Consider the following 12493-nt stretch of genomic DNA (forward strand, 5'->3'; position numbering starts at 1 on the left):
CTCCCCTTATTAATCTAGCCAGGAGGAGGAAGAAATCACATGATTTCAAGTTCAAAGTTGCTAAATCCCTTCTCCAGCAGGAGAACATGCTTGTCTGATTACATTTTCAGGTTGAATGCATTGTCACTCCATCACCTTCCCCCACATTCCGTCCCACTTTGAGCCTGTTTGCTTCTGTCAGCTCTTCCATCTCCTGATTTTTTCTGCAACTTCTTAGAAGTTCCTTCAGCTTATTATCCATTTTTCTCCTTCCAAAATGGTTATATGCTAGCTGGGCCCTCTAGTGAATCTTGATGTTAATGCACTAGACATCCATGATAAACATTCCCAGTGTTTTTTGCATTATGCTCTACCCTAATAAGAAACTTCTGAAAGAACGGCTACTTTGTCCATGTGCCTTTCACAAGTGGGCCCTATATGTGCTCATACAGCCTCAAAAGAAGCACAAGCTGAGCGACGTCCACACTAGTTGTACCGTCACTTACTATCAAGACCCAGACTCAAGTACTCAACTCCATGAATGGCAACTTCTGCTAACCCGCTGAAAAACCTGCATCAAAAGCTCAGCGGGAAACTTGAGGGATGAGGTCAGAGAAGCAGCTTCCTCACCAGGAGCAGAAGCTCAGGAATGAAAACCGCTTAACACTTCAAACACAGCTCCTTTATGAGGACAGAGATCTGCAGTATCCCTGGAAATCAAAAGGCTACAAATGGCATGTGTGCACATACATACACATACCAGGTGTATGTGGGAAATGGTGAACAAATTCAGACCCTAAAATACATGATCACCTGCAGCATAAGTCAGAGAGCAACGCTCACACATCTCACAAACCATGCCTTAAGCCAATCTCAAACTTCAGCATTTAGAAAACAATCTCAGTACCCCCATGTCACTAATTTTAGATTCCTCAGGTACTATTTCATGTTCATTAACATAATTATTCATCTAATCTTGAGCCGTTTCCTTGTCTTTCACTTTTAGTTTCTTCAGATAAAAAAGGACCTTGCTAACAGGCAAAACTGGAGATGGTTGAAATGATTTAAATATAAAGCTGCAATTAAATTTAAACAGATTTGTGATGTCACCTAGAATGTTTAGGTTTTTAAAGGAATGCTTAGGTTTTTAAAGAAACGTTTTACAAATAGGCTGTATTACGAATAAACCCCAGAATTAGACAGTCAAAGCTTGCAGCAGCCTAAGGGAAAAGAACAAATCAGTGACACAGCAAAGAAACTGGCCGTGGTACAATTTGTATGAACAATGTCGATATTATCCCTATTCCTATCAATATTATCCCTGTTCCTATCCATCCGTTGTGCATTTAACCTCACTAAGTGGGATCTCTACATTGATAAAAGCATCAAAGACCAACAAACATAGATATGAATGTCCTTTGTAAGAATATCTGCTATTTACACTGATTAATCTTTTCAGCCATAATAATTAACAAGAAGTCTAATGGAATAGCAATCTAAGAGTATAGGAAAAGTCGCACATTTTGTTAGAACTTCCAAGGTTACTGGAAATTCAGTCCACCCCTTGGCTGCATCACACTCAGTCCAGATTTCAAAAGAAATTATGGAAAGGAAGATATATACGTATTTGAAAACAGGTTTTAAAGCAGCTTCTGAGAGTGAAGGCCTTCCCAGTGTTGGAGGGAACATTTATTTACAGGCAGCTGTAGATGTCCCAGAACGTGAGGAAACAGCATTTAAGTGAGCAGGTTTTCTAATAAGCTTTGTGTTATCTGATGAAAGCAAGGCAAGGCAGTAGCATTTGGAAGCCTGCTTTTCTTTCACTTCAAGATTAATTTTAACTCTACTTCTGAAACCACCACCAAGTTTCCATTATCACTTAAGATGTGTGTATGATTTGCAATCAACAGATGTGACAAAACATGAACAAGCTTCAAAACCCAGGGAGCGAGGGGCATCAGACCGTATCTCTGCCCCTTAATTCCTTCAGTCCACTTGAAAAATAACCTCATTTAGAATAAGGCACATTTATTAGAACGAAGATGCTCCTGGGATTAATACGTAGCACTAGATTAACGCAAGGATGAAACCCGTCCTGCCTGATTTCTAAATAAAACACAGCTAAACTGTTATCCCTGCATAACGAAGTAATGACTGTTTATGGTTTCTCTGTGAATTCTAGTAGTAAGACTTTAGATGTGGTCACAGAAATCATAAATCTGCTTTGTTATCTAGAAAACAAAACAATTACAGCAATTTTCTGCTATTACAAGCAATTGTCTTTAATTACCCAATATATTACTTCATTGTCTGAAAAGACAGGATGTCAGTGTGAATAGCATTGGTTTGGCAGCCCCAAATTATCAACAACCATCAAAATGGTACATGCTTTTTCTCTTCCCTTCCCTGAAGACAGTATCTGAGCTTTCAAAGCAGGCTGACTTTCTACCTTACTATCACACAGAAAGAAAAATTAAAGTGAAAGGAACCAGGCAGATAATTTTAAAAATTGCACGTGTTGTGTTCATGGCTTTCAAGCTTGTCCTCTGCATTGCGCATATCCTTTAATTATCAATCATTTCACAGCTCGATCCACTCTCCCTAGCAACCCATTTCTCATTTGACTCCAATTTGCAACAAAGGTAAGTGGTGAAATAATAGAAACAATGGTACTGTGCAAGCAACCTATCACTTGACAATAACTCCGCTGGCAAGGAAGCCTTGACAACATTGGCCAAACAGTGGCAAATTTCTTGTTCAAAAGAAAAATGAGAAACACCAACCAACCAACCAACAAACGACAGCAACTACTCGCTACCCTTAGTTGCCATGAAAATCAAACAAATGTAAAACTGCAACACCTCAATTACACATTTTGACTACTTTAAGTAAACCTGGGCACTTAGAACTAGCTGAAAGTCTTTGTCCTTGTGTTGTAACTCTGTACACCTATGTATTCCCAAGAAATTTTTATCATTTACAAATTTTAGAGGATGCTTTCCACCACAAAGACCATATATGTCATTTTTAAGCAGTTCAAGTATGAATTAGTTACTGTTAAAAACACATTCATTCTACACAATTTGCATTGATTTTCTCTCAAGTGGGAGCAGTGACAGACCCACCTATTTAGCTGCACCATTAGTTTCCTTTCCATTTCTATAGCTGTAGAAGAACTGATTAAGTTAACTCATACATGCAAGCGTAATGTTCCACAGCAGTGGCAGTGCAAAACAAAACAAGTAAATTGCTTCAGCTGTGGGAAGCAAAGTTAAGCGATTTCTCTGTTCTTTACAAGTCTTTATTTTATAGAAACATTTTATGGCAGATTAAATATTAGGAGTTCTCTCACTTTTATACGTAGTTTTTTTTTTCCCACAAAGTCTTTGAGTTGGGTTTGCTCAACTTAAAGTTATGGCTGCTGTTACACCTCTGTGTGACGCTTCTTTTTCAGCTACCTTCATGTATTAAGAGAGGTAGCAGTATTTTCCCCATTATCACTATTTGTTTCTTCAAAAGAAGGCCAGCTATATAATCCTCATACTAATCCATGAATCATGTGATAGTTATGATACACATGAGAAAAAGATGCAGAACTTTCACTCTTCTGCTTCCTCACCCCATTCACCAAATAGTGTATTTCCTTTCACGACAATAACTTTAATTAGATCCCAGCAAAGAGATTTTCTTACAAAATGAAGTTGGAAATAAAGACAGAACAACAAACTTACATGGGCTCAATTACAAAAAGACATTTACATGGATATGCCTTGACATACTGCAAAGCAGAGAGACCCAAAAAGCCACCTGGGGGATTTTGGTTATCATATACAAAAAGCCTTCTCAGAAACAGAATGAATAAACAAATAAAAAACCCTAGTAAAAGAAGGAAGGCGACAGTTAAGCATCACTGACACATGCCAAAGAAGTTAGGATCAGATGGATCTTACTGCAATCTTAATTTCCCTTTGATGAAATGTCAAGCAATCAAGTTATTTTGAAATCAAACAGTCCCTTAAGAAATAAGCCCCACTTACAGCCTAAGCGTTTATTACAATTAAATGGCTACTGATTCAATATCAGTCTGACTTTTGTATTTTACCTCATGCGTGGCACTGTGTTGTGAATTCTCCAGTACCAACCTTGCACTGAATTCCACAGGAAGAGACCTTTGTAGTCACTTGAAATTAATGAAGTTAACAAGACTATCAACATGTATGGAACTCTGCCAACACAGCACTAATGAACAATCCAAGCTTTCACCTAAATTCCGTCCCAAGCCGTACGTCATTTGCTGACATTCCATCGTACAGAATTTTGTTTCAATGTGAATCTATTAATTCTATTTAAGAAGGAACGCAACTCTTTCAGTCATGGGAAGACTGTTCGCTATTCTGCTTCAGAGGACAAATGACACCATGAAAGCAGAAGGAGGTGGGCACCTTCCTGCAGCTCACTGCATCACGTTGGCTTCAGGCAAACAGTGAACAGGTAAGTGTCCACTGAAACACACAGCTCAGGTAAGAAACTTGAAACAGCTTCATTCACGCATCAAGTTTTGCATTTGCCCCTGTTTAACTTCATGTGATTATTTAATCACTTAATATCTACTTAATGAAACCATTAACAAATAAATATAAATACACAACATTTTTTCTGACAATAAAACTGGAGATAAAACCATATAACATGACTGATTTTGAAGGCCACATAGACTTACCCTTTTAGTGTAATTTCTAATGCATTTTACAAGCCTTCCATTTGTCCGGAAAGACAGCCCTGACACTTACGGAGCCACCTAGCTTTCCTCCAAAACAGAATATTCTCTAAAAGCATACTTCTTAAGAGTTTGGTGATTAGAGTGAAAAGTTAGATGGCAATAAGCCTCTATTGCCCCAAGGTGGATGGCCTTGCCTTTTAAGAGGTGAATTCAAAGACAATCCTCTCTCATACCTTATACAGTGGCAGCTGCATCTGCACGATAGGGTCTCACTCTGCCGACACAAAAGTATGGCTGGAAGTGCCTGGCACCAGCTACGATGGCAAAAGGCAGCCTACCATCCTTCACAGACCTCAGCTCCCACAAAAAGGGACAGAGCCCATGAACAGAGTGCCAGCAGGGATGCTGGTGCCCGCTGGTACTCCCAGCAGTGACAGAGGATCTCGCAGCAGGGCTGCAAGTATTCCAGTAGCTCTCATTACAGAAAAGTGAAAGTTAATTCACCAAGAAATGAGCCTAGTATTGCAGTCAGCCCAACAGCAACGTGAAGGAAGTTTCACTAATTCATATCTCACACAGCTACAATGAGATTAACGTATACATCATATACATGCGTACTCATAGTTGATATCTACATGATGAAGAGCAAAAACATTTGCTAAACTGCATTTATCACACATCTTAAGCCACATGGAGATCACTGCTGTTTCAAATTCTTTCTGCAGTTCTTAAGTGTTTAAAACACCTCCCCCTCTCCCATCTGGTTTGTTAGGCAAGTCACACTGCTACAATTTCACAGGCAGCACTATTTATAAAACTGCTTATCATGAAACTCTGCATAGATTTGAACTATCAAAATAGTGACCCGTTCCTGGACACTCTTCGTGTTAACTTCAATCAAAAGCAGGAGAAAAAAGTCTCCAACAGGTGAAAGCAAAACCAAATAGAAGTGCACTACTTCTCCCAGGAGCACAGATACAGTTTCCAAGAGAAAGGTAGCACTTTGTTGCTCTGCAAAACATCCCAGCATGAGAAATACCTCCTAAAGACACTTAATCCCAGGATGAGAAATACACGCTGGAGATTCTGTAACCATTTTGGAAATACTTTTTCTGAAGAATCTTGGGAGCTGAGGACTTACTTTCCAAATAGCTTCGCTATCAAATAAGGTCTAAAACTAAACAAGCAAACAAAACCATAAAGATGTAATCTAATTAATTTAAAAAAAAAAAAAAGTTCACTAACAGGCTTGTCAAATTAACTCTTCCAGACTTGTGTAGATATTATCATTAAGCAACATTTGGTATTTGCATACTACCTGCCTCCAAGGAGCATATTCATGCTTGGGTTTGGAGTTTTATCTATCTACCAAAGCAACATAAAATACTAAATATCTGTCTTAAGAGGGAAAAAGAAATGCATACAATGAAAAAAAAAAAACCCTCTGTGGTAACTTTGGGGTCTTACAAGTCGTAAATTAGCAATGAAAGCTCTAGGATCAAGTCTTCCAGAATACACTGGAAGTTTCAATGAAAGAGACGACAAAAAACCATCGTGGCAGTTTCATATGAGGAAGCTTTAAGGTTAGTTGCAATGTATTAAAAAAAGAAAAAAAAAAACATTCAAATAAATTATTTTTCACTGCAGTATGCCTAGTTTTTGGAGATAGAATTAAAATTGGGCTTTCATTTTAGAGCAAGTAAAGCATAATATTAGACTATAATACTGCATATACTATCGAGATCCAAATGCCCACGGTGTCGCAAAAGAACACTTTCCCTCAGGCATTTGAAATTTAATGCTTCCTTAATATTCTCTGTTGGATATTGTTAGAATGGAATTTCAAACATTTCCTGCAATTGGAGTTAAAGATTACTGAATAATGCTGAGCAGCAAAAAATTTTTGAAGCATACATCTAAAGCTGGCATAGCAGCTCAATGTCCTGTTGTTTCTTGCTTTAGCAAAATTAATTTCTACAGTCTTCAACCCTGAATTCAAGCACCACCTGGAGATTCAAAGCCATAATTTAACTGTAGTGCATTTCTCGTTCCCTCGACTAATACACTGAGGGTAGACCCTGGATACCAGGCAGCTATAAAAGGTAAAGGCCATTTCATTGCAATACTTGATATTGTTTTAAATGAGACAGAATGCAACTTGGAAATCATCATCTGGCCTATTACTGTAAATAAATGGGATTACCTGCAATGAAATGAATATACATGATTTTGCCTATATTAAGAGTATGTACTGGAAGAGCAGCATCTTTCCACTAAAACTCCAAATGTTCAGAAGGCCTTTGTTCAATTAAGATCCAACTTCTTCAGCATCTAGCTACTCAACCATCATAGAACCATCACAGCTACTCAAGAACTAAAGGCAGACTGCAAATTAAACCTAAAAAAAATGAAGCACAGCTGTATCTTTCTAGCAACAAACTAGGAAAAAAAACCAAACCAACTAACCAGAATCACAATTCCCTTTGCTTGATTACTTCACAGGGAAACTTCCCTCACTCAGTGATGCAGCTGCTTTCTTTTCCATCATTTGCATCCAGGTTACAAGCACGGGATGCTCCTGATTTGTTCCAGAGCCACGGATCCCTTATTCCTACCAGGCACACGCTGACTCACTCTTTGGTTCCCTTCTATGTCAAGCCCTTCAGTTTCTCTCAAAGTGGCCCAGAATGCTGCCCATTTCTGCTTCAGAAAGTACAACTGCCGTGACTTCATATGAAATACTTCCTCCACATCCTCCCAGACTTTCCCTTCTGTAAGGAATTGGTTTTTAAAAAAAAAAATTAACTTTAAAAACTCTACATTGTATACCATGGTTTTCACTCCTCGGGTATTTTTATTGATATTGTAGATAATAATTCAATTCTTGAGAGAAACACAATCCACATAGTGGTAGCTATGGACTAGTTACTCCTGGGCAAATACAGAAACAAACAAAAAGTGATACTGTAAAACAACCTGAAATATTTTAAGTAAATTCTTCCATAGGAAACTAACCTATCTCTTCTCACTACATTTAAAACACACCAACACTTCACGAGGCTTTATAAAACAAGAAGCAATTGAATGAAGAAGCTATTGTATAATACCAATAGTTTTGAGATGTTCGCTAGAAAAAGATTTCAATTACTCACATGCTTTCAGCTAGCACATTCACCTATTGGTTTCACTGAACTGTGAAAACAGGCTGGTATAATCTTCTTTTGAATTTCTCAAAAACAGCAGTGCTATGGATACACCTTGGAAACTGACCACATAAACACAACAATTTCATAGCGCTCCAAAAATCAGATGAACCAAAGAGATGTACTGCAAAGGACGTTCTTTTCCCCTCCTTCCCTTTACCATCTCCCAGAAGTCTGTGAAAACCTCTACCACCTCAGCTCTCCTACTATGGGAAATACCACCTAGTTAACTCAAGCTACAAAGCTTGACAACAAACAACCTCTTCCATGTGCTGACTTCAGTGAGTAGAAAACCCATACTGTTGTACGGGTGTAAAAGTGTCTGTTTAATGAAGAAAAATACCAATTTCTACTAAAGGAGTGAATCCAGGAAGACTTTCTCATACACCAGGAACGTAATTCTCCTGTTCAAAACAATTCATAAAATCAACTTTACCGAATGTACAGCCAAGATACTAAAGTTTTCACACGTGTGTGCTATTATTTTGCTTTCACATGGACTCTATACTCTGTACTTGCAAGAAGTGAAAGCAGAAAATCCTCTGAAAACGGATCACAGATAGAAGGTGACAACAGATCCCACATGGTTTCTCAGCTTTACCTACAACGAAGTAGTTATTGCCAAGCCTCTGCACTAATGCAGCCCCAAGTCAGTAAAGAAGCCCTGCAAGAGCAAACACACCTGAGCAGCACTCCAAGCTCCAGAGGCTTGTGTGCATCACACCAGGTGCATCAAATCTACCTACACAGAAACCACCAAGGAGGCTTACGCAGTTGGAGTGATCTTTGCCAAATGAGTAACAGATGTTTGTGCCATTAACATAGAAATTAGCAACAAAAAAGAGAAATCTGGTCACATTTTTAATTAAGATTTAATTTATTGGCAGTCCATGAAGATTACTAATAGCTGTTACAAGTGTGCTATGCATCACTTGTCTCCTTATAGTAGACACATCAAGATATGGCATTCCATCCACCCACTAGAATACTATGGCTTTTCTAAGTTCAATTAATGAATGATCAATTACCTCTAATTGCATAAAAACATACCTGAGCTATTAAGAAACAAAAATGAAGCCATATCTCCGAAGCCGATTCCATAGACAGAAAGCAAAACTTTTGTTTGAGAACATCTTCTGAACTACAGCAAAATAATTAATAATAATAATAATAATAATAATAATAATAATAATAATAATAATTGGGGTTATTAGCAGAAGGTCTAGATACACAAGTTTCTTCATAACATTTAGCTCCCATCCAGGATCACATAACTGAAGTTTAGAAATGAACAGTAAAAAAATCAGATCTGTTCATCAGTGGGGAATATATAAAAAAAAGTCCTGTATGAAAACATCAGTACTCCATGCACTTACCGACCTTCATTTTCTAAGCTAAGATTCTTATTGTTCTTGCTTATATCTACAACTTTATCCTGTTTAAAACTCTTGCAGATTTCCTGTCGTCGTAAAAACTGACTTCTGGTCCTCTCAATCTCTTTCCTGGGATAGGCTTCCAAAAGCATTCAAATTCTACTAGTGTTTCTGGGACTGAGACCAGCAATTACATAGTTATTTTTTTTTACAAGGTCTTAAACATTTCAAGAATTACTTTTGCTTGAGATACATTTTCTGCAGAAAAATTGTAAGCAAGTGCATTTAGAAAGAAAAACTTTTATTATACGTGGAGAAGATAAAAAAAACTCCACAAATCATTGAAAATTGGGTGCAAAAACTTACCAAAAAAATAATTCAGCAATTTCTATAGATAGCAATGAAGAAAAGGTGATCCAAACTATAGTTACAGAACACTGCCAGCTATTAAAAGAGAATAATTCATTTTAAGTTAGAATTAAGAAAAAAAAAAAACAGAAATTATTCTGGCAGAGTACACTTGAAAACTACTAGCTGCCTTGGAAAATAATACTTAATCATCACAAGATAGAGATCAAAACAGCTTGAGTATTAATTGTGTTGTTTAATTACACCAATTTCCACGTTACTTAGTTTTACTGAGTGCAAAATCTGCAAATTGCATTTCAATAAACAGCTGAGTGCCTGATCTGCACACACACTACAGTTCATTACTTCTCCTGCACTTAATTTCTTTCCACTTCTGCAGCTCTTTGGCTTACAGCTCTACACAAAAGGCGTACGTTAATAAACACATTAAAGGGCGTTAAAAAATGACACCAACACCTCACTATCTCAGAAATGGTGGCAACAGGAGATGTAAAAGTAGCAAGAATATTCTGAGACATTAAAAAAAAAATCCCACAAGGACATCTGCAGATCGTGAAAAAAATGGACAGGAAAAACAGCATTAAATTTAGAGTGAATTTCTCTGGAACTCTGAAAAGGTGCTAAGGTTAAAACATCAGCAAAACCAACACAGATACAGCACACGCCTTGAGGACAAAAGGGAGCACAGATTTAGGATGCAGAAACTCAAACAGTGTATGTTGTTCACAGATCCCCGCAGCACCAACAATCTGAAGACAGTGACATGATTTAACAGCATGAGGAATACAACTGAGGACCAACACACGCTGCCAAGGACACCAGAAGAGTTTCTATCCAGAAGCAGAAGACTTATCTTAAAAGCCAATAAACACCAGGAAAAGGAGATGTAAAAAAAGAGATGGAGAAAAGAAAGCATCTCTCATTTCTCTTGTTTAGTTTTGTACAGTCACGTTTTGCTTGGAAGACCTAAAAGTCTAACAAACAGAAACACTATTTAAGCCGAGAAAAAAAGAATTGCAGAATTAGTAAGTTTTGCTAACTTGAAAAACTTCAATGTTGTCTTCAATTAAAACATCACAAAAGGCAGTGCAGTCCTAAAACAGTGTTACTCTACCTGGGACTAATTAAACCAGCAACATATTTAAAATAAACTGACAAACGTTCATTACAAATCAGTTTCAGTGTTAGGTATGTTATCTCCAGCAAGTAAACCACGGAGCACAAGCTTGGGCAGAAAAGGGTGGAGAATGAAAAGAGAGCCTTACCTACAGAGGAATCTTTGCCTAGCTTAACTGAAATCCATTAAACCAATATAATCTGCTACACCGGCAGACAAATCAGTTTATAGTATGCATATATTGATTTTGCTGAAAACTGATAAGCAATCAACCTAAAGATGATTGATAATGCTTAGTGAAAATCACCTTCTGTGAGCCCACATCAGCTTTTGGGTAAATGTAGAACTCAAATAACCTTCATTAAGTCTGTACGATGCGTGGGTGCAAAAAAAAGGTTAGAGTTACTGGTGTAAAGCATCCCAGGATGCTCTGGAACGGTCTGTCTGGACAACGAGCTCCCTGGCACTGATGAGGCACCTCCCACAGCAAGGCAGACCTCTGCTTTCGTTCGCAGCTGTTTGGCTTTGAAATTCATCCCCAGACCACAGCTTAGGTCCAACCTTCGTTCACAGCACGAGCGTATCGCTATCAAGCAGTACAGATCAGCACTGAGTAGCATGAGATCGAAAGCAAACCCGGCATAACGATACCTTTTCAACCCTGACACCGCTGTTTTCGATACTTCAGGAGCTGTCAGAGGGTCGGTCTCGATCAAACCACGGGAAGCCTGGAATCGTGGCATAAGGACGATTAGCAACAAGGCTTGCTACAGTGAGAACGCTTTGCGTGCCATGCGGTCATGTTTACGCTTAACACCGCTGCCCCAAAGGAGTAACTGATTTCTGTCTGAGGACTCAGTGACAGAAGTCAGCCTAAGTGCTGCCCAAGGTGTTAAAAAAAATCACCTGTGAGGGGCTAAACGGGATTAAAAACTAATCCTGCTGAAAAATGTCAGGGCACGTGAGCCTTCGGCACAGGCTGAGCTAAATTACAGGATTTGTTCTGTGAGGAACCCCGTCAAGGCCTGAGGAAGAAAGCAATCCGCGGTGCGGTTATGGCAGCAGCTCACTGCAGGCTCGGGCTGACACAGCTCGGCCCCACGAGCGGCTTCACGCGCCACGGCTCTTCACAGACGAGCACAGGCCGGCTCCCAGCTCCGGGACAACCAGAGGCTGCCCCCGAGAGAAGCGTGTCAGAGGCACAGAGAGCAAGGCGGGCAGGGAGGCAGGGGAAGGCCGGAGGAAGCGGGCCTGAGGAGCGTGGCCGTGCCGAGGCGCCGCGCAGTGCTCGACGGCCGCCCGCCCCGCGCCGTGCAGACGACAGCGCCGGGGGAGATGGGCGCAACCCGGGGTCTTGCACGCACGCCGCTCCCGCTGCAGCGTCACCTAGCAACCAGCGAAGCACCGCTACCTGCGCACGCGCAGCAGCCACGCGGCGCGCGATGTCCTCCTCCTTCCTTCCTCTCCGGACGGCGCCGACTCCTCCCCTCGCGCGCATGCGCACGGCTGGCTGCTCTTGAGTTCAACGCGCGCCCCGACCGCCCTCTGTCTGACGCATGCGCAAACCGAAAAGCCAACGCCGTTTTAACCTTCATCTTTCAGGAGCGCGTGCGCAGCGCTCGGAGCCGCTCATCGTCCCCTAGCGGCTCTCGGGATGCGGACGGGTGCAATGAATCGGCCAGAGGGGCGGGGCGTCGGGACAACGGCGCCAATAGCGTGCGGGGGCGCGGCG

At 40.1% G+C, this 12493-nt stretch overlaps 1 protein-coding gene across 9 annotated transcripts in view; it reads right to left on the reverse strand.

The window, feature by feature from the left end:
• Window positions 1-12493, reverse strand: part of WDPCP (WD repeat containing planar cell polarity effector) — a 145667-nt gene that overhangs the window by 130041 nt on the left and 3133 nt on the right. For 6 of the 9 annotated variants that reach the window (XR_005859074.2, XM_426108.8, XM_046939766.1 and 3 more), the window contains exons 1-2: window positions 12173-12468; window positions 11413-11489 (exon numbers count right to left, since the gene is read on the reverse strand). The exons of 2 other annotated variants lie outside the window; for them this stretch is intronic. Coding sequence is in view for 5 of the 7 variants with exons in the window: in XM_426108.8 (XP_426108.6) it covers window positions 11413-11489; window positions 12173-12259 (164 nt within the window). In the remaining 2 variants the exon portion in view is untranslated. Of the gene's footprint in view, window positions 1-11412; window positions 11490-11667; window positions 12469-12493 lie in introns of those variants that run through there. One more of the 9 variants, XM_040698591.2, reaches the window with a different exon arrangement.

This window comes from Gallus gallus, chromosome 3 (genome assembly GCF_016699485.2).
Source record: "Gallus gallus isolate bGalGal1 chromosome 3, bGalGal1.mat.broiler.GRCg7b, whole genome shotgun sequence".
NCBI lineage: Eukaryota > Metazoa > Chordata > Aves > Galliformes > Phasianidae > Gallus > Gallus gallus.